Source organism: Acromyrmex echinatior, chromosome 2, assembly GCF_024713525.1.
Source record: "Acromyrmex echinatior isolate Ae372 chromosome 2, ASM2471352v2, whole genome shotgun sequence".
NCBI lineage: Eukaryota > Metazoa > Arthropoda > Insecta > Hymenoptera > Formicidae > Acromyrmex > Acromyrmex echinatior.
The window spans coordinates 4,671,701-4,696,493 of record NC_141853.1 but is presented as its reverse complement, the minus strand read 5'-3'; the positions used below and the strand labels follow the sequence as shown (position 1 = coordinate 4,696,493).

General features: G+C 33.8%; 1 protein-coding gene across 1 annotated transcript in view; it reads right to left on the bottom strand.

Annotated features, from left to right (window-relative positions):
• Positions 1–24,793, bottom strand: part of LOC105145288 (tyrosine-protein kinase-like otk) — a 57,624-nt gene that overhangs the window by 31,932 nt on the left and 899 nt on the right. Inside the window, exon 2 of the mRNA XM_011054744.2 lies at positions 9,299–9,601. Within this exon, the coding sequence (XP_011053046.1) occupies positions 9,299–9,601 (303 nt within the window). The remainder of the gene's footprint in view (positions 1–9,298; positions 9,602–24,793) is intronic.

Sequence of the window (24,793 nt, the reverse complement as noted above, 5' to 3'; positions counted from 1 at the left end):
CCGCAATGTGTATATCGTAAAACGTAATTAATTTCTAAAAGACTAAAAACTATATCGACATGATTTGGAATGACAAGACGAAATGATTTATTTTAAAAACTAAAATTGTTTTCCTAACATAAAAATTTATTTCTTAACGATTAATTTAATTTGTATTTAAAATTAAAGCATTTTAAAATATTTTTCAATTAATGAATACGAATGACTTGGCAATAAATGACAAAAATCAAGATTCATATTTGAAGAGAGAATAAGATGAGTTGATAAATGACGAGGAGTTGGTCATTGAGGTGATTTTTGTATAAAGGCTAGGTAATTCAGCAATCCAAACGAAATTTTGGATAATCCAAGGTAATTGATAAATCTAAATAATCTTTAGCGTTTTTAGGTACCTTTTTATTTATATTTAATTTGATTAGTCGCAAAATTTTTAATTTACCACTAGTTGTGATACCGTTTAACAAAGAATCTGTGTTACTATTGGTATTTTTTAAAAATATTTTTTATTTTATAAAATGTCTATTAATATTTATATTCAATTGGATATTGTTTTATTACTATAAAAAAATCTCCAAACGTTACGAGTAATTAAACTTGTAACTATCTATACATATTCTGTTTGCGAAATCTTTATATTTTTGTTCCTGTATGCAATAAATATTTGTTTGTAGAAATGCGTTTTTTTTTCTTAAGCAATGAAAATCTAAAATCGATATTCTTGAAAATACTTATCATACATAATAGTCTATAAAGATATTCTAGAGTGAACTAAAGAAATACAATAATATTTTATGTACTCGTATAAGGTAATCTTAGATGAGCAAAGTAAATTTGGAAAAATGTCAGACACTCTCAGAAAATATGACGTAATTTTAAATACTCTAATAGATAATATGAGGTAGTATTTGATCTGAAATAATTTGAGATAGTATTAGGTAATCTTAAGTAATCCGAGTAATTTAAAGGTAATCCATATCAAGGATAATTTTTGTACACTATAACCGTTAGTAACTAACCCCTCGATAAATGAGTTTTTGCTTGAAATATTTGTTCAAATAATAAAATAGAACGTAAAATGTTACAGTAAAATATTTAAAAAAGTACATCGCAATAAAATGTATAATTGAGCATCAACGCGTGCTCTATTCACTTTAGTCTCGTTTTATTTATACACGCATGCACGTAGACGCGATTCGTAAAATCCGACGGGCGAATTTTATTCTTTCCTTGCCCACGTTATTGCGCATAAAAATGGTAGCGTCTAAGTAATAAGGAAAGTAACGGCAAGAGTCCAGACGTGTTCTCTGACGCTAATCCGATAAACGCATAGCAGTTCGCGAAAGGCCTTAATGCAATCGAATTTATGTTCGTGCCGCATAAATCAGATCGATCTTCCGGAATGTCAACGATGCACGGTTGAATTTTCCCTTCTTCCCCTCTTTATGCTCATCGCACTACCCTCTTTCACCCTTGTCAGAGGCCAAACAACTACCCACCCATTGTTGCGACACGCAGCATCTTTTAGTTGTCGTAGCGAGATGTTATTTTTTTATTTGAACAAAGGATCTTTCTTGCCGTTATTACTCTTCTTCCCGCTTGTCTCGCTCGTCACCTCACTCGCCGGTGCCAAAGGGTTGGAAATTGAAGAGGGGGATGGTTGACACGACGAGAAGTGTGGAATGAACACCGTACATGTTCGAGAGATCACTCATCAAAGTGCTCGACTTTTCAAGAATAAAAATTAGAATTTAACACGCAAAATGGCTTTTTTGATTTGTAAAATATCTTCGAAAAATATTAATAAACAAATAAAATAATCTGAATAAATGTACTTATATGTTCTCTTTAAGAAACGCCAGCGTCAATATCATTTTAGAAGCAAAACATTAACGAAGAGTTACGATGAAGGGGCGGTGCCATTTTAATTTAATTTCTTTGAATAACATTGCGGAACTTATATTAGTTCTCCCTATCAAAATTAAAGAGAAGATTTATTACACTTTTAATGAACATAAAGTCGCGTATTTAATCCATCGGCAATTATGTTACTCGCATTTAATTTATTGAAGAGTGCTATTTACAATAATTTTAATACAATTTGATCCAGTTTTATTATATTATCACAGATCGCAACAATATTGTATCAATGAACAATACACAAAGTATTTTACAGGATAGTTTTTAATAGAATAAAATAATTTATTGAATTATTTAAAAAATTTTTGTTTATCACGGAAAAAACGACTACAATTGCCACGCCCATCAATACATTTTTTTATTATAAGAATTATAGTAGTGTTGTAATAACCGTAAAATTGGCATATTTAACGGTTGTGGCTATTAAGATATGTTCATCTTATCACAATTCAATGTATTGTTGAACAAAAAGTATCATTATTTTCGGTTGTGACAGCCACATAGTGTTCGTTCTGTGATACTATTTCCAGATTAAAAATCATCCAATCATTAATTAACTGATTGTAAGCTATAAACAAATATTAAAGTACTCCTCCGCTGTTTGTCTCATTATTTTACACCAAAGATTCTAATTTTGATCTCTACAAAATAGAATGCAGCATTTAATGTACACAATTAATTACGTATTGTATTAGATAAAGCTATATTAAATAAAGCTGTAAGTGCTATTGCGACCGGTGATTAACGATTATTTAGTATCCCGTCATAGTTGTCGGAATTTCAATCACACGAAAAGCAGTGAATGTATTCAACTTCATCAGCGTTGTTGTTAACGTATAGCTGAATATTAATGAGAAACGTTAACCGGTGTGTTCCGAACCTAATTAAAGGTTATTATACTTGCAAATAAATTGGCCGAGATAAATTCATTCGACATATTCGTTCGCCATATGGCCCGACATTTGCCGCGACGTTAATTGATTTAAGTAATTATTATCCGTAGCCGCGCACGCTATCAATTCGTCGTTCGATACTTCATCCGGATTTTTTAGATGTAATTTATCTCGTTTCGCATTCAATATTCTGCCGACGTGTTTATCGATCAATCGCCCGGGCGACTGTCTGTCTAATTGATTTCATCGCAACCCGACAGAGGCCTGGCATTGGAAGCATCGGGAAGTAACAATAACGAGAGTTGTCCGTCTGGATGCTGCTAAACTGCTTAAAACTGTAGTCTCATCATCTGGTAACCCCTGAAACGCAAATTACTGTCCCGAAAAGGACCCGTCGCCAGATATACCGAAATATGGTCGGTCATTAAATTTAATGAAACGAAAATACGAGACGTGGGAGAAGTGCCACTCGCGCATGCACACCGTGCTCTCCCTACGTACTGAAGAGATTTAGGTATTAAATCGTGGTTTAAGGGATTGACTAAAATGGTCGTTTCGTAACGAACGCTTTGGAATGTATACTTGCGCGCGGCTAACTGCACGTGCACGTACAGTATAAATACACGTGCGCTCCAGCACTATTTTACTTCTTAATCCTTTCAGTGCCATCATGGCATATTATACCATGTCAACGTATACTATAACATTTTTTTTTCATACCGAAGTCAGGTAGAAAACGTAATTGCGAACAATGATCAAATTTGTATAATTTGTAATTATTGTTTTAAAAAATAAATTCATAATTATTATCATTTTTTATTTAACACGTTATATAATTTTTTTATATAAATAATTTTTTTATGTTTTTCGCAATTATGTATTATATATTTTGTCTATTTGTCGCATTATTATTGCAAATAAAAATTACGCGTTTGGCTATTATACAGATATTAATAAAAAAATTTTTATTAAAAATGAAATGAATTTCTATTAATCAGGCTAAATTTACTAGGATTTTAGTAGAGATAATGTAGTAGAGATTAGTATTCTGGTTGGTATATAATATTTCTGGTAAAATTTACTAGAATTCTTATTTTTATCAGAATAATTATATCAACCGGAATTGTAATTATCTCAACTAGAATTCTAGTAGATTTTACCAGAAAATTCTGATTCATTTTTCATCAGAATTATTATTATTTAATCCAGATGACATTTTTCTCGGTATTCACAAATAAAATCTAAATATGATTGTCAAGTATTATAAATGAAATTATTTTTTTTGTACACTTCACAATCCTTTATGCAAATATTCATATTTTGCGAGCAATTACTCAAAAGTAACGTATAATCGCTGCGAGAATATCAGATTAATAATAGACGTAGACTAATTAGCGACTGGATATGCCGTCAGTGTCACTGTTAAACTAAATTCAGCTCTTCATAAAGAGAATTAGACATTTCCGCATAATTTTGATCGGTACATTGGTTTATTATTATTCTAAATTTATCTTTAGCGGATGAATTTTCGATTTTTCATAGAATTGGATTTCTTTCATACGTCGCGTCGATGACGTATCGCGCGCGAATTATTCCATTTAAAACTGTCGGAGCGTTGTACTTTTCGACGAAATTAAAATGATCAAATATGAATTAAAATCTCAAACGATTATGTCATCTGTACAAATGCTCGACCAATATGTCGTGTATTCTTTCCCATTTTAAATCGAAATTGAAATAACATAAAATAACATAGCGCGCCATTAATAAATGGCGTACATTTATTCGCCGCATCTTGCATGTATATCATTCTTTTAAAAAACCTGCTGATTAGATGTTTTAAAAACGTGACACGAGATAAAGAGTATCACGGGACAAAAAGCATCGCTGGGAATACGTCTGTCTAACTGCTGCCATGTTTATTGCAATTACTAAATGAAATTGGCGCGCGTTAAATACACTTGCGTCCGCCTGGTGCACTTTGCGTCGTCGCTGGTAGCTTAGCAGCTGCGTGTAATAATAATTACGAAGAGATACATGATAACGAGTACACCACCGGTACGCTAACGACGCAACCCGTTTCCTTTTCTCGTTTTGCTCCTTTCCCGTTTCGTCTCCACTCGCATCGCCCTCTTCCATCCCCTTTAATGTGCGTGATCTAATAATACATACTTTTCTGCAAAGTTCTTCATTACTCATTCATCCTCACGTGCGTCGACTATACGCATCTTACCTAATTTTTTTTCTTTTCGAGCTTTTGCATCTCATCGTTTCTGCGTTTCTGCGTTTTTGCGCATAAAAATGCTTACATATAGATGGAACAACTTGGCGTATACATGTATAAAATGTTTTTCCCTTAGTTGCGGATTCTCTTTCTATTTTAATATCCGCGAAATTATATAATATTTCCAGCTAGAGAACGAAACCTCGAGGCGTACGTGAATCATTAAAATGTGAACGCGAGAACGGCAGGTTACCGCGGACGCCATATCAGACAGCGCGCGGTTCGAGAGCAAATTATCTTGCTTAATTAATGTCGCGCGGGCGAATAATTGGAGAGGGTGTAGGAGGGAGGGGGAGGGGGAGGAGGGAAGCCGTAACTCGAACCATCACGAATCGATTTCTGCCTTCCTCTACGGAAACTACCCCCCTTCGTATCCCCCGCGGAACTCCCCTTTATCGTTTTCCTCCCGTTCCCTCTCGAACCTGACTCCTTCCATCGCTTCTCTGTTTCACTCTGTTCGGCTCGTGTAATTTCTGCACACGAAGCGTTTGATCTACGCTTTTGCGGAGACGGGACGATTGAAAAATGCCGTAGCGACGATGTTGCTTTGGCGGCGAGCCCCTCCTTCACTCTCACTCGGAAATCCCCCGGGCAATGATGACGAGGTCCACCATCGCCTCACGTCCCTTTGTTGACTAAGCAACGGTGGTGTTGGCTGAACGACGGATTATATCGGTTTATCGGACCGATGCAGTCGCATCATTGAATAGTGAGTGTACACTTTATAAGGACCATACACTGTTATACAACTCGCCGATTTTCGCCTCGTCCTCTCGAGGAAACTCTCGAGAGGAATATTTAACTCACATGTCTCCGTACGGATAGTATAACACGCATGAATAAGTAATAAGCTATATTAATGTTCGTTAATACATCCGAGACATCCGGTAATAAGTTCGGCTAATTCAAGTTCGCAGACAAACAGCATTAGATATGAGCACGACTGCATTGGACTAAGTTCGTACTAATATAAGTTATACAAGCGCCATTGCAAAGCCTGATAGAGGAAGGAAGGATTAGAAAGTGCCCAACTGTTAGTTTAAAAAAAAAATTCCAATTTAACAAATGGATCAATTAATGGACAGATTTCAAAAATAAATTTGATATTTGATATTTATAATAGCGATCCAATCAAAAAAACTGATCTTGAAACACAATCTTTTTGTTTTTCATGATTCAACAATCGATTTTACAGAGAAAATTGTAGATAATATAATCACATATGCATGCATGATAGTTTTCCAATCTTATAATATTTTTCGGAAATGGTTTAAGAAGAGAGAATAATTATGTAAAAAATCTGAAATCCAAATCAATTTATCGTTTTATAATAAAGGTTTAATTAAATTAATTAAGTAAATAATTTTGAAACACACAAAATGAAACATTAAGTGAGTCACCTTCATGATTAATAAAATTAATCAACCATTTATATTGTCTTTAAAATCTGCATATATGTGTGTATGTATATATATCTCGTTTAAAATGTCAAATTAGTTTATTTAAAATAAAATTATTTAAAATAAAAAAATGAAACAAATTTTTTCATCAATTACAATGCAAGTAACTGATTTTATTCCAATGCGCTTTCTTAATTGAAAGGAATTAATCATTATTCAAATAAAACAATTATATCAGTGTGTGTGTTATTATATTCAAATAGATAAACAAAAGTCATTTATTAGTTAAGTATTTCTAAGCAAAAAAGCAAGAGTCACTTACTCTTAGTCTCCATTTTCAATTCTTATATCTTTTTTCCAAACATCCAGCAACACTATATATATTTTCAGAAAGAATTCTGTTTATCCCTAAACACTAACTATGACATAAAAAATTTTATTAAGACCAGAAGTCTCAAAAATTAAAAATAGAAAAATACATAAAAGTTTCCTGACTTAATAGTTTCCTGATTAAAAAAAAACATAATATTAGAAGATACCAAATGTCATTATATCTCACAATTATTAATCGAATATTAAAATACGAATTATGATTCGTGATAGATTTAGCGAATTCATAAATCTATCAAAATAATGATTATTTTTCGTATAGCAAATATTTCGTGCAATTTAAAGCAGAAGTATATACATGAGAAACGATAGAAAAAATTATAAATTATTCTTTCGCGATATTTATGGATAATAATTATCTTCTCAACGACGCTTGAATTCGGATAATCTTTTGTTATCGTATTTTGAATTTCAGTTGAAATATAATTTGCCTATATCATTTTGAGATTCGTTAATGCGTGATAATATATGAGTCGGCAGTTTGAATCATTTAAATATCGAGAAGCCGTATTTCTCGATAATTAATTTGAACCAGAAGAAATGAAATATTTTTAACGTACTTTTATTTCATAATACATTTAATATTCTGTGACGGTCAAGCCATTTATTGTCAAGCCTCACATCGTTCTCTAAATTTTATACTAATTTAAAGCGGCTCTTGAACAATCAATATTATATTATATTAGGTGTTGGAATTAATTCGTAGCGTTTTACAAGTGATGGGAAGTACTTTCATTAATGTATTTTTTAATGCTCATGTGAAATAAATAACATTCTTTCATTAAAAACGCTACGAATTAATTCCAACACCTAATATATTATATGTAATGTATATATATATAAAATATATATGTATATAATATGTACATATGTATATTTAATTTTAAATATCATTAATCGTCTGGAATATCTATATAATATTATACACAATAATTGAAGAGCCCTTCCAAAATGCAATAATATTGATTGCACGATAATATTGAACATCTAAAAACGTAACTTGCTTTTTATCGAATTGAAAACATATAGATTCATGAAAATGCGAATGAATTACTATTTTAAAGGACTCGCGTGATATATTTACTTCGATAGTCGTCATTTAAAAAATCGTTATACATTAATCGTGTTTATTAACAATACATATATTTTGTTAGTTCGATGAGTTCGAAATGTATGATGTTTGAAATTTCATTCATTGTACTAATTGGCAAGATTCGCGAATGTTAAGTAGACCATAGAATTCATTATATTTTTTTCATTTACTTTCTTTTATTGTTCTGTCAAATATACAACAACAAAATGCAAGTTGCGTGTAATTAACGTCGAAAGCGATTATTCTGGTAATTATTACGTGCAATCGTAATTAATTTTTGTAAATGCTGTTTTACATAAAAGCAATGAATAAATGTAAAAAGAGAGAGATAAGCCTAAAAGACAATCGGCAACAATTGACTGTTGCCGATTGTCCAACAGTGGACAGTGCAAATGATTATTTTTTATTGATATATTTATTACTTATGAAATTAGACATTTGTCATAATAATTATACGCTACTTGTCAGCGTCTTTTACAGCGTCAAATTTGACATAATAAGAAACAATCGTTTTATTTTTCACAATTAATATTCATAAGTTATCTTTAAATACAGTCACTCTGAATTGTCTGAATCTTCCAGTCGTATTTCCAAATATCAAATTTTATTCTAACAATAAGTCACTTAGGCACATTATGGAATTATTCAGAATGGATTTCAATCAAAATTGTTCAGTTACTCTCTAGATTTCTATTGTGTTTTCTAGACAAAACGTAATAATCCCGACTAGAATCCATTCCAAACAGTTTCATAATATATATATATATACACCACAGTTATTCAAAATTAGTACCGTCAAAACTTGTATATATATATATATATATATATATATATATATATATATATATATATATATATATATAATATTTCAAATTTCAGGCAATGAATATGTTACAATTTTACGTAAATAAATATTTATTTAAAAATACTCTTTGCAAATATAAATTACGTATACAAATTAGTGTATTCAAATAAAAATTAATGATAATAGAAGAATAATGTACATCAAATTTCAAATCCCTGTTGTGCATTATGATGTTAATAACATATAAAACAAAATATTTAAAACGCGGATCAAAATATGTATAAGTATAAATAAAATAAAAGCAAATAGTGTGTTATATAATGAATCGCAAACGTGCGCTGATATATTTAATATACTGAAAGAGCAATTTTGCTGGACCATCAAAATATTTTGTAGCATTGCTCATCATGTTTAAGATTTCTGCAAAATTATTTTGATGGTCCAATAAAATTATCTAGCCAAATTTTTAGATTCTTCGACAAAATTATTCTTTCAGTGTACGAATCATAGACTTACATTGAACGTCGATCTTGGCAGGCGAGCTCTCGATCGAATAGCCGGTTTCCTCGAGTGTGGCCACGCAAACGAACTTCCCACTGTCCAAGATTCGATTGACCCTAGTGATATAAAGATCACCCTCGACCTGATGCCTTCGTGGGCTGGGAGCGAGGGGCTGTCCGTCTATTTTCCACGAATATTTAACATGCGAGCTCGGCTGAGCCTCGCATCTCAAGCGAACTGGAAGTCCTTCGACAACCGAGTGTTCCGCGGGGCTCACCGAAAAATAGAGATCGCCATCTTGGCCATGAGCAGGTGCCGCTATAAAAAACAACAAATATCATCTTGTTAATAAAATATATCAATCAATATCGGTATAAATATACACGTCGCAAATATTAAAAATTCATCCAAAATCATAATTTATCTTTGTTATTATTGTAATAAGGGGATAAAAATTTTTTCTTTAAATAAATGTTGAATAAATTTTTTTTTCAAAGAATAAATGTAATTAGCCACAATTAAACTACGTATCGTTGTTCATGCGATCGTCAATGAAGAAGAGAGTATACATGTGTCCAATTTCATTGAACGATTGATAGGAGATACATACGTACGTACAAAGAAATTGGAACTGTTACGAAATGAGCGGCGTCGAGTGCATGATGCAAGAGTAAAATACTCGTAACGCGAATTGCGCATTCAAGCGGTATTTCTGTTCGTCGAATGCCGAAAAAAGGAGATGAGAAAAAAGGCTAGATGGTTGGTAAAAATGTACAATATGACACACGTAGGTTCGTGATTCGCCACTCTACGTCCGGCGAGTATTGCGCGGATTTTGCATACACACAATGGCCGTACCGGTGTGGATTAAATCCTCTATACCGGGGCGAAAATCGATCGGTGTGTTTCTCTGCACCACGGCCGCCGGCTGGCAACACGTATGTATGTATTATATGTTGCATCGTGTACGCTGACTGCACCCATGCCGTTCGCCGTCTCTCGTACACCATCGATCTCCCATTTACGCAACGTTATCGCGTTTGTGGAAGTGTCTGGGAATAATTAATCTGCGGTCGCTATCATGAAATATTATGTATCGCGCCTGTATTATGATATAGGTACTTCATGCTTAAATTTTAAAAATTATACGCTTATGGAAGAATTGAATCTTCAATCGAAGCTGACTTTGATCATTTGCAGTATACAACAGAGTTTGGCTTCGAATGATTTTATCCTGTGAGAGTACAGTTGGAAAATTTGTGTTAAATTTAACACATTTCACATGTCCTGCGGTCTACTCTAAATTTTTGTGTTAACAAGATAAATATGTTAGAAAATAACAAGTATTATGTAAAAAATAACCAAAAAATAATATTTATAACACAATTTGTAAGTAAACCGTAGGATATTTTTTAAATGTAATTATACGTATTTATTTATTAAATCAACACGCATTTTATCCATTTATCTTAAAATTTACGTTTTAAACATATTATATTTTTATTATTTGAATACTTTACTCATAAATTGTATTATTTTGATACAATGTCAATAAATAAGAAATGTTAAACATCAATTGCACATAAAATATTTAAATAATATAATTACATTATATCAAATTAATTCAAATACGTTAAAAATTCAACAAAATTTTAATAAGAACTTGAGTGGATCATTCCCAACAAAATGTTTTTACTGTGTATGTGTATTGTTTTCTCCCTATACATACACACGCACACGCACACGCACACGCACACGCACACGCACACACACACACACACACACACACACACACACACACACACACACACACACACACACACACACACACACACATATACACACTATCTCATTCTAATTGAGGGACCTATTCTGTAACTCTTAACGACTAATTGCATTACAATATCGTTGCGCAGCTTTTTCAAGTACAAAACCTGCGCAACGACACTGTAACGCTACAATTATAGTCGTTAAGAGTTACAGAATAGGCTTCTTAGACTGTTTTAGTCTATGATATTAATCTTAGCTATATATACTTTTTTTTACTCTCGATATACACACTCGAGATCCCTAGAACTCCATTTATATTTGTTACCGTAACTCTCTTCCGCAAAAATGAACATACTTCAATTAATTTTTTTCAATCGATGGACAATTGATTAAAGAATTAAATAATAAATTGATTGAATTACTACTTAACAAATGCATAATGTGTAAAAGTTAATAGAATTAAAAAGCTTCGAGATATATGTATAGGTTCAAAAAAAAAAGAAAAGTTTAGAAACACGAAAAAAATCTCGATTTAGTAAATTGCACTGAGATTTCTGGGATTCCAATGTGTATAGCCAGGATTAATTAACTCTCTATCGCAGTATTGGACTTAATAAGGCACAGACAACTTTTTGATTGTTAATTCTGATAGATCAACTTCTATGGTAATAAAAATTTATTATTAAAGTTTTCACAAGTGTGTGACTTTTTTAAAATATTTTGTAGAATCCAGAATAATATAAAAATGTATAGTAAAAGCCAGATTGCGGACGAAGAGTAAAAATTTCACATTGCTGACAGAGGATTAAGATTATAAAACTGAAATAGTGTAAGTTAGAGCGAGATAGGATATATATATATATAGGAAGATAGAGTATATATATTATACCTTTCTCTCTCGTCAACTTTGGCAAAATCGTTCCTGGCTAAACTTCGTTATCGAGTCTCTAATTTATAGTAAACAATAGATCGATGAATTCGTGGAAGAGTAATGCGAGACGTTGCTGACATTTAAATCACACAAGTTGATTTATTTATTCCTATCCCACGAATCTCCGATTGTTTTCATTGTCAGTATTGTTACAGAATGTCGTCTTACTGAATACATATAAAATATAACAATAAGTATAATAGTCTCTAACATTCAGCATGTAATTTATTCCGACTAGTAACAAATGTCCCGTAGTGATCCTGAACGCTATTTAACCGTCACACCGTGTGCGCTGGGAATCATAATGCATGGTCATAAATCTATCAGAGAGCGAAACCCCAAGCTCTTTTATTTATCTTCGCGCGGATCGTGCAAGTCTCCCCTATCTATAATTGTGGATCCAGATATTTCCTTTAGTATCATACCGCCACGATATGTTCTATGTTTTAAGTTTTATAACTGTCAAAAAGTGAAACGTGCACACATCTGTGTACTTTAGAAGCTTTCCCCTTGATTTACTAAACACAAACTTTGCGAAATCTGAAGTGAATGTATATACAAGCAGAAATAGAATTCAATAAGCACTGGCATTAAATTACAAAAATTTAGTACAGCGATTTTGATATGTGATTAATATGGATGGTATTTACGTGACAATATTGATAGAATTATAAAAATTTTTATAGAGGTGTTCCGAAATAATCCTTAGCGAAACGCCATTTGTCTTGATTTATTATATAATGTAAAATTTATTAGGATTTATAAGGATTTTTTTCACCAATCTCCTATTAAGTTAACGACGGTTAACTCGCAGTAGTAAGTCATCGTTTCATTTTATTATTATATAATTAATCTTATTAATAAATAAATCCTTTATTAACATAGCTATATATATCTTATTTAATTTGATTAGTATAATATTATACATAAGATACACATGTTTTTATAATCCAACGTATATTTTTGAGTCTCGATATGTTAAGGTTGATATCCCAAAATTAGTTGATTAAAAGTTGGTCACCTTATATATGAATGTGAGCACAAAAATATACATTTCTACTACAAGTCCATGTCTGCGGTCCATGTTTCGATCACAAAAGGCGATAGTCTCCAAAAATCTCGTTAGCTTATCATTCGTTAGTTCCCCGACGAGAGATTAGAAAAGTTTCAACTAATATAACAGACTTTACGATAGTACGGCACCTTTTCAATGGGATCATTAAGCGATATCTCTGAATGCAGTTCGATGTCAATCTTTATCAGCAAGAAGAAAAAAGTAGGAGGAAGAATTGCGTTGCATCCTAAAAAAAGAATGCACGTTTACGCGTCGTCTTGGTTGCCGGTCGTGAAACCTCCGCGAGGGGTAAACACGACCGCTTTTACGACCTACTCTCAAGATTGGCTTCCTTCCCGAGAAAGAGAGCTAAATATCTGCTTCTCTTTTCTTTTACTCTTCTCCGCGCCGACGACAGCTGCAGCCGCGTCGCTTTATAACGTTTACACAAGCGGTCCGATTTTTCAACTACATTGACCGATGCTGAGTGCTTGCATACGTTCAACATCTACACGGTGACACGTAGAATTGTCGAGTATAGCAGGGCAGTTGATATAACGTGACGGATTTCAAAAGAGGTGAAGGAGACTTAAAGACCCGTAAACATTAAAGATCAGAGAGAACTCCGTTTTACGATGATGGCCAGAAAATCGCCTTTAATTGCTAATTAAATAAAATTACAAGAATCTTTAATAAAAAATAATAGAATAAAAGCCTAGAAATTATTATAAATAAAAACGAAATATTATCTCTCATTACATTTTGCATCTATAATATGCTTAAAAATTTCTTACATATTAAAATAAATTAATAAATACGATGAAAATATCACTGCGTGTAAATTCTAATTTCGTAACGTATAAAAATCTAGAATTAATTAACAAAAAGCAGTAGAATTAATTAATTAATTAACATATGTATATTCCACTATCGAGATACTTCGGATTTTATCCTTTAATAATTCTAAGGATATCACGAGATAATGATAAAATGTATTTCTCTTATGCACCTCCTTCCGGTGAATCAAAAGTGACAAGAAAGTGACTCGTCTCGGCGCGGACGCAAGGGGTTGTTTCCTCATAACCGTCTGGGGTAGTTTCATGAGCACAGTCCCTCTCATCGGAGCACTTCTTGATTATTATTCGCGGTACATAGCGCACGGTCCCTCTTGCAGACGTCATAGGTCTGGAAGGGAGAAAGTTCGTGCCGGTAAAAGCGGAACTTGGCTCGTTATGCTAGCGAATCCTTTTCCCAATGTGTACACGCGACCCCAGTAACGACAATCTTTTAAATCGAAAGATTGCTTTTGGAACCGTTAAAAAGTTTTCACATTTCCATAAGATTATCCGTAATAAGTTTAAATCAGATAAAATGACGATTCGGCTTAAGTGCATCCGTGTGATTGGAATCTTAATAGCAGTCAATCTTTCGATAAAATATGTGAAATCAAGTTATAAGTGCTAATATTGATAAATTATCTTGGTACGTGTACTGGCCATTCTTTTCTATTAACTCTACATTATTAACTCATGATTTTTTAACGTAATTACTCACGTCTAAGACATTTCTGATATTTTATATAACATTATACCTCAATTTTTATTATTCTGCTTGATGATCTGACAATGAAACAATTACAGTAAAAATTGTTCTATCCTTTAGATAAAGAGATAAATAATTTTTTTAATTTTAAAACAGTTTACATTAAACGTGTATAAATAACAGTCATACATTTAGTGAATTTATAAAATTAAAATGTCCGAAACAATCCACGCAAAATAACGAAAGTTATATAATCAAATTAATCACATTGATATTTTAAATATTGGTTTCAAATTTGACTAATAATTATATTATTACGTGCAAAGCTCATAAATATATGCAATTACAAAGTGTTCATTGAAATCTTGTAAAAAAAAAATAACTTGAGAATTCCCGGATTTTTTTCACATTTTTTTGTTCGAAATTCTAGATAAAAGATCGGAAAATTTTTAATAATAACTTTGAAATAAATCAGAGTGAAAAGAGCAACGCAAACAAACTTATATTGTAAATTAATAGAAGGAATAGATAAGATTAGTAGAAGATAAGATTTCACGAGATTACATCTATCACTTCTGCCAACTAGAATTAGGAAACTTAAAATAGTATATAAAGGTCACTATATATAATATCAGTAAGGTATTCTGTTCTGAACAACTGTATGTCTACTATTAATATCCTAATTCTATTATTATCCTAATTTTCTTAAAAAAACTTGCGAGATACACGAGAATGTACATGAATGTACACCGATGTGTATGCCATACTTGTTGCAAATCAATTATCAATATTTTGCATTATAAAAAAAATGATCAGAAAGAAACAATATTTTCAAAAAGACAGTATTTAAATTTAAAAATAAAATTTCAAAAATGATAATACAGATAAAATTCTATGAAAAATCCCTGACTCTCTCTCTCTCTCTCTCTCAATGATAAAAAAGAAATCCCTTGAAAATTCCAGGTTTTCCAGATTTCTCCAAGTATAATTTATTACCATCTCATATTTACCATATCTTATTGTTAGGCGAATTTCTTATAAATATATGCAAATACAAACAGAACAATAGTAATATTTATATATCGAACCCTTCTAATTTCCCAAAAGGTTTTCACAGCATTTCCCTTCCCCTTGCAGTAGAAACTTCCTGTATCAATTAGAACGGCTCCCAGCGCGGATATATGTAACGCACGCGAATGCATAATTCATTGCGTGCACGTAGAATGCGCACTTTATCACGCGGTTCGCAGCCGGTAAACCGCACGGACATGAATTATGCGCGGATCATCATTTAGGACGAAACTCGCGCGCGCGTGTGAAAGAAAAAAATTCACCCTCCCACCCACCCCTTTCGTACTTTAACCGATCCTACAACACCCCCTCACTCACATGTACGAATCGTGCGTTTTCACGGGGCATACCAAATGAGGGTGCAACCACTACCTAAAATATTGTTTCACAGATTACACGATTTCATTCGGTTTCATTCGGTTTCATACGATTTCATTTGATTACGAATTTCCTTCACTACATATTAAGTCATTTGGTAAAATAAACGATTTTATCTAATATTATACGATGCTTTCTCTTGATTGCACACTTAATAATCGAATTATATATATATATGAGGATTTCATATAAATATTATCATTTCAGGAACATTGTACGATTACATTAAGTGATTATCCCCTCGATGTCGAGGGGTGTTTCACGCATGTCGCGGTCTTTACACGAAACATTGTTAGGTACAAATAATTGTGTTCACCGTTCCGCCTTCTAGACATTTTGAGTACCATAAAAAGTTGACGCTCTCTTAGAATGCTCTCACGGCTTTGGTGCAGAGAGCCGCCGCTCCTGAGGAGCTGTGCTGAGACATGGACGCGTATACACAAGACGCGTTTATTAAAAGAAAAAAAGAAAACAGGAAGTACAGAAGGATAAAAAGAATCAAAAGCAAGGAGACGCGAGAACCCAGCGAACACTGACGCCCTTTTAGCGAGGGTAAAGTGCAACCGTTTGCCTTGCCCCGAGGAAATGTGCGAGAAGAGCAAGAGAGAAAGAGAAATAAAACGCTGATGACGTGCCCCAAAACGATGAAGACAAGCACTGTTATTTTCTCAAGAATTGGCTTAACCAGTTCACTCAGTAATGACTTATATACGTGTGGAAAGAAGTGCCACGACTATGTTTTTGTGGCCGTCATATTGGATCCGCTATTTTGAATCTTTCCCTGGATTCGTCATCAGCGATAAAAAAAATCCTTACAGATAAACTTCCATGTAATATACGAAATTATTCGCGTTCATCAGTTTTGGCAAACCTTGATTTCAATCCACCAATAAACTGGTTAATTGAAGCTTATCCTTGTGGAAATTTCATATATTTTTCGAATCCTGGACAGTTATATTAACTCCGTCTAATAACTGAGAAGTAAAATTACTTAGGATCCCAGTCAAGATGTAACTTTGTCTGCAATTACTACGAACAAAAGATGTGCAAATCTGAATCCATTTACTGAACAAAAAAGGGACAATAAAATGGATTACGCTATTTTAATTAATGATAATCTTTTAATACTAAACAATTACTGGGCAAATCTATGCAAATTGCACAAGGGTGCTTTTCGTTTAGGGTGCATTCCACTTAAAATCCATAAACACTCATATGCATCATCCTTATTTAATATTTGATGACAAGAAGGATGAAATGATATTCGCGAGCGTTGTAAACGCCTTAGGCCCGGTTTCACAACTCATAGTTAACTTTTAACCGAGGTTTAACTTATTCCTCATCTCTTTCTAAAGCTAGAATTAGAAAAAGACGAAAAATAAGTTGAACCTCAGTTAAGAGTTAAGCGTGAGTTGTGAAACTGAGCCTTATGTCCATTTCCACCAACGTAGATTAACTTTAATCTCGGTTCAACTTGCTCTTCGTCTTTTTCTAATTCTAAAGATTAGAAAAAGACAAAGAGTAAGCAAAGAACCGAGATTAAAGTTAATCTATGTTGATGGAAATGGACCTTAGTGATACAAATCAACACAAAATCATTCTATCTTTCTTGACAGAAAATAACAAAGATAGAAAGACTCTTGTGTAGACTTATATTACCAAATGAAAAGCGTTTATCAGAAAAATTAAGTCACTGAATGAAAACTCTATCATATTTTTTTCCATTTCCTACGCAATATTGTTACGTAATAAGAATGCAATAATATTAGATAATTGGATGTCTAAAGAAAACTGTATACATTTCTACCATGGTACTATCATTTTCTGCAGACAATGTACAAAATTTATTTCTAACTCGCAAATACGATAGATAAGATTGAACAATAAATAAGCATCTATCCCACAAAAAAAAGATCTTCATTATTTTCGCGATTTAAATAACATCACATATAATTTTTATACTCATCTCATTTTTATATTCGTTTTAATATTAAAAAAGATATTGTTATCGTCCTATCTGCTTATTCGACTCTCTGCTGGTCAAACGAATCGCGAAAGCGATTGGGAACAAAGTTACCGCGTTGCAAAGTAACTGTTATACAATGACGCTCCATGGAAAAATACAAGAAAGAAAGGAAAACCAAATCTGTTCGCGATTTCCATTCACAGAAATCAGTCAAAGGGAGAATTCGTTCGATAAAAGAAAAAACGAGAGATTCGATACGAGTGTGGAATGTACCATTTTCGGAGTAAGTATGCATAACGACAATATGAACGAATGAATTTCAAAGAACCCGTTGTCGTCGATTGAGTACTTTGCTCTCCCTTTACTCTCGCTCTTCGAAATATATTACCCGCGTTTCCCGAGCGCTATCGCAGAGGTCATCAAACGCTTGCGCTCGTGCTTTGAGTCGCCGTGACCTCGCAATCGACGCGGCCGGGAGGGAAAAGACGTCGGGGGGAGAAAGGCGTGTTTCCTGCCGAAAGATGAGCCGGAATTTTGGTATCTCCCATGATAGAAGGTTTATCTTACGATTCCACGTGCCGACGGGACGACAAACGCCGGATGAAGAAGTTCTGCTCTTCTCTTCCGAGAAAATTGCGGCCTCCAATGGGCGTCCCCAAGATAACATCAATTCGAGATATCTCAAGTCCGCGCTGTCAGACGCTCGTTAGTAATTCGTTATCTACCTGCGTCTGTGCAACGTCTTTCTCTGCTGGAAAAAGATCTAGTCGTTAAAAGATCTAGTCGTTTACGAGGTATTTCAGTTTGTGAACGAAAAATTTTTAGAAGTATATTGAATACATGCGCGAAAAAAAATGGCGTGTTAATAGTAAAAAACCAAGCAGTCTAATCAAAAGCAATCTTGTTAATTCAATGACATACTAAACAAAATTTGTTAAATTTTAATAAATATATTTTGTTTGAATAGTATTAAATATTTACTAAATGCAAACATATTAATTTGAAATCATTAATTTGAGTGTCACTTTTTTTATTGAATAAATATTTATTTACTGTAACTAAATATTTCGTTAGGTACTGTTTAAATAAATATTTAACAAGTTTTTTTTTCAGCATAATATTAATTAAACAAATAATATTTTATTAAAACAAGAATATCGCACATTTGTTTCATTTAAACTGTCATTGAATTAACAAGACGTTTTTCTCTGTTTAAAACATCTAGTTTTACTAATATAATTTTTTCTATGGGCGAATTATGTGCGCAAAAAAGAAAAGAAGAAATACGTGCGAGAAACGTAAAGGACATCGCGGCGAGTTCTTGAGACGCTCAAAAATAATTGGATGGCAATTGTACATACATTCGATGCGCATCCACGCATTCCGCGCCGCAAGTGCAGTTGCAACGCAACGCGTCCGAGTATGTGCGCGTGTTGCGGCTGACGTCTCCAAAAAAAGAACGTTGGTTTCGTTTTTTATACATGTTACGCGCCACCCGCGTCTTTATTATAGCATCTCTCTCTTTGTTTCTTTCCGGAGTCGTTTCAGCAGCCCATGGGATCAAAGGGCTAATATGATTTCTCTCTCTCTTTCTTTCTCTTTTTCCTCTGCCGCTCCCTGCAGCGAGACACGCGTACGCTACGTCACGCAACGACTGAACGAGAAGAGAAAGAACGAACGAGAGGCTAATAACCCGCGAGCGGGAAGAAGACGAGAAACGCGCCGCGAGTAATCGCGCAGCACGCTGAATAACATTCGGCATATAAAATAAACGCGCGCGTACGGTCGCGCCGGCCGCGTACAAAGGGCTCTTAGTGGCGAGCGGTGTAAAAAAAAGCCGTCGTTCGCGGGAGAGGGAAGTAGACGAGTTATAAGACTGGTAAGAAACGAAGGAGGAGAATGAAAGAGAGCCCCCGGACCTCATCGACGAGGACGAGAAGAGGACGATGATCGCGCGAGCGGGCGATGCGGGGGGCCGTGGCCCTCCCAGTCTTCTTTTCAGAGGTACGGAACGTCTCCCGAGCTCCTGCGGTCCCGGTTCTCGTCCGTAACTCGAGACGTGTAATTAGGAGCACCGGACCAAGATGAATGGCCAAGTGCCGGTGAGTGGTGCGGCCTGGACGAGACGAGACGAGAGTGAAAGAGCGGAGAGAAAGATGAAGGGAAGAGAGAATGAGAGATATCCATCGAGGGGTAGCAACCACGGGGCACCATAACGTACTCAAGAGTTATCTCGTACATTGCGCGCACTCCCGTTTCACTCCCTCACCCCTTTCAACTTTCGTGGTGGCCGATATTGGGTACAGATGTATATACCGACGTAATACCGCACGGCAACCACCTCTTCCTCCCGTCCCCCATTTCTACCTCTCCCCCCCCCCCCGATGTGCGCTGAGTCTGCGTACACTCGTCGCATTTCGTGTAGGTGTGCGCGGCTATCGAACCGGTTCCTCCTCTTTGAGAGGAGAGCCACCGTCATGGTGGAGAGCCAGCAACCTTTCCTCACTATTTGGATCCCGTCTCGTCGGCCGAGTCCTCGTGAGAGTCGAGGGAGAATCCGCGAGGAGGACACAAATTGGCCAGTTCCGATTAGATGAAAGAATATGTCTCCTTTTTTTTCCTCACAACTCTTCAATTTGCGTTGCAGAGAAGAGGATAGTATAATGAAAAGAAAGTTGTGATCTTTTCTTCATTTCTGTTCCTTTTTTCATCCTTTTTGAAAAACGTGATACCTGAGTTGAATAGAAAATAGCTAACAACAGGATAACAGGTTTTTAATAAATTCACAGTCTAGAGTAAAATGTTTGAAATAATTTTTAATCCCGCTTACGAATTCGGTGAGAAAAAAATAGCAAATGTGAAAAAATCTCTGAAGCCGGTTTCCACATTAGTTGCAAGTTGATCGCAAGTTTATTGCGACAGCCAGTCTGAAGCTTACATTTTGAAATCAACGCTTCATATTGGCTGCCGGAACAAACTTGTGATCGGCTTGCAACTAATGTAGAACCCGCTTTACAGCATAAACCTCCAAGGGACATCCTAATGATATTCAAAAGACGTTCTACGTCCTAAGAACGTTTCTTCAAAATGTCCCTCGGATAAAATATAATGAAAGCCAGTATTCCGATTCTGTTTGGTATATAAAAAAACTTAAGCAAAAACGTAACGTAAACAGTAAGCGAATTGGCTACAAAGATCGTAAGCCTACATAACGTAAACAACAGTGAATCTAAAGACGCTTTTTCATGCGCAGCACGCTGCAAAAATGTCACGTGATGCAAATTTTTCACAATTGCTTCCGCACATTTGCTACGCATGAAAAGGAATAACGGCAATAGCACATGTATTAAAGTTTACCTCAAATATGTGTCTTTTATTTGCTCAGAAAATTAATATGGAAAATTTAAAAAAATAAAAACTTGTAATTATATGGCAACTGTTAATGCAGTTACAATTTGGACAATTATCATTTTAGGCAATTATTTAGAATTTAGAATATCCCCATCACTTCAAATCTTAATAAAAATGTACTCATTATATATACTCATTGTAAATATACTCAATTTTCATATATTGCAGATTTTCTCGACTTCGAATTCTTTGCTGCTCGTTGTTGAACTTCAATGAGATATGGCAAAATACATTTTGCGTCGGAAGTGCGTCATCTCATGTAAAATTTTTAACCAATAGCAACGAATTGTTGTCGCAATGTGCTGCATATGAAAAGCTTAACATGTTGGTTTCTTTACTGCTTACGTTTTACTGCATAAGTTTCTTTTGTGTGCCATCATTTTAACTTTTAACGATAGTGTTGATATGTTAGATCTGTTCATGTTGCTCGAAATTCTCAAAAATTTTTTACAGCTAAGATAAAGTAAATGTATATTCAGAGATTGAAGAGAGAGAAAGCAAAGACGCTATAGTGTAAAAAGTGGAAGCGACACGACAAGCGAGGACTGCATTTCATTTCACACATGATGCACATGATGTATCATTTTATTTTTTTTTAATATTTGATAAACAACAAGGATAAAATGATCAAGGATATCATGTGCACTATGCGTGAAATGGAACGCATCTTTATATTGTCGTATTATTACGCAGGTATTATACATTTATAGTCGATTGATGCTACAAATGTTTCGAAGCATTTTTGATTGGTTAATTAGTGAAATTCTTTCTTCTGATTGGTCAGTCAAATGCTTCCCAAACGTATGTAGCACCAAGGACCTACAATATACGGAATAAAAAGTAAGAAATTGACCAACCACATTCGATTATTCTTCTCACACTCGTGACTGTGTTGATTGGTTGAATTTCTTACTCTTCTTACTCCGTGTATTGTAGACGATGCATAATTATACATACATGACAAAAAAGCTGTGCAACGACAATATTAATAATACCGGGTGCTTTCTATTTAGTAAAATATCATTTTATTTTTATTACTCTCCAAATGTCAAGAAAGATAAAATGATGTTCGCGTCGACTTGTGTCACTAATGCCTGTTTCTACTAATGTAGCACAGAAAAAAATGCTATGGTTGTCATAACCGGAAATAATAATCATTTTCACTTATCAATATATTTGGTTGTTATGATAATCGTAAAATGGACATATCTTAACTGCCATAACTGTTAAGATATGTCAATCTTACGATTATAACACACAATTATATATTATAGTTCTTATAATAAAAAAAATTATTAATATATTGAGGCGATTTTTGGTCGTAACCGTAAAAGATTTTTCGTGCGATTAACTTGAATCAGTTCAACTTACTTTTCATCTTTTTCTTATAATTCTTATAATCAGACCAGAAAAAGAAGAAAAGTTAGTTGAACCGAGATCAAAATTAAATTATATTAATAGAAATGAGCATAAATGTGGAAACTATCAACTAAACTGTCGTTAAAAGTTACAGAATCGAAGTACCGGAAATGTCATTTTCTTATGAAATCATTCGAGTTTGTTTTCAATCATATGCAATATTTACTATTCCGTGACTTTCTGTATAGTTATAAAGTGTTAAAAACAGTCATTATAAAGCCAATGAATAATCTCGATGTGTGAACAATGTTGTATGCACAAAATAATAATAGTAATCACTAATCTCATCAAGATATAAATGTGATTTGAGCGAAATAACGAGCATGTACAAAAAGATAGGTTCTTTGGCGCACGCGAGATCAAAGCTCTACAGGATATTCCAAAATCTTTTTATGCATCACTCGAGATAATATTAATCGTACACTTAAAAAGCAGGCCGGTAACAACGAAATATTTTACTCGGCGAGTTACGTGATTTTATCAGGAAATAACAGCGTGCAACGAGCGTGTAACAATGTTCTCGGTATAACGTACTATGTTTGCCGTATATATCGTACTGATGCATTCGCCAGATACTCTCGCGGTTCTTCGCGCACGAAATGATACCCTTTCTGCGATATCTGATCGCGTAATTTCAAATCAACGGGTCTCGGTTCTTTCTGAATCAATACTTAGCACCGTAAAATCTCCGACAATTGTAGGAGACTCGGACAGGAGCAAAAGTGATTTCCCATATAAAACAGGAGCTTGCAGCAGCATTAAGTATTTCTAGTCGATTCTTATATTTGAGATTGTCTTAAGTACAGTCTTAAAATGTATAATAAGCCAATCAGAGAGTTGTAAATCAAAAACATATAAAAAACGCAAGAGAATAACATAAGACGTAAGCAGTAAGCGAATCAGCCAATCACAGTAGAGAATACTTTACTCTATTGTGATTGGCCGATTCGCTTATTTCTTAAGTCTCATTGCTTAAGCCTTATTGACTTACTGTTTTTTTATGTGTTTCTAGCCTTAGCGTTTTAAAACATTAAGACTATCGTGCACATTTTCTGTATCAGTAAAACGTAAGAATTAGCTAATTACAGTCAAGAATTATCAAAAATTTTCAGCTGATTGGTTAATTCTTATGGTACGTTTTACGATTATGGAAAATCGTGCAGTGATCTAAAAAATCATTTATATTGATATCTATAATCTGTTAACTTATGTCACAATCTGTAAAAATTGATCAATCACAGTCGAATGAGAGGAGGATAATCACTAGGATTGGTCAATTCTTACAAATTACAGCAAGTATAAATGATCCTTTACTTAAGATAGTCTTGAAATTAAAAAGGGAGTAATAATCATTTAATGTAATAATGGGCAGGATCCTGGAAATCATTATAAAATTCATATGAAATCCCTATGTACAATCCGATAATTGCATATGCAACGAGAAATTATTTTATAATATATTATATATATATGTATATATATTTTGTATAATATATTAGATAATATATTTAGTAAAATTATTTATTTTACTAAATGACTTCATATGTAGTGAAGAAAATTATTTGTAATCAGATGAAATTATATGAAACCAAATAAAATCATATAATCTGTGGGACAATATTTCAAGTAGTGGTTATTCCCTTGATTAAAAACCGATTATGAATACCGCTCTAGGTTTATTTGCGTTGCTTGCATTTTTTGCGTTCAGCATCTTTGCCATCTGTCTTTCATTCTTCAATACTCAAATATTATATATTATATATTCATTTAAGTGCAGACATTTTGGGGAATTTTCAGTAGAAAAAGCTGATCAGTGAGCGCTCGGTGCACGATTCTTTAATATGATTGGTTCCTACATTCGATCCAGCAAAGAGTTAAAGGCAAAAACCAATGGCTGCGTTCAGCAGTTTCGCAATTGTAAGATTCTTTTACATGATTCTTTTATATGATATTCTTTTATACTGGTTT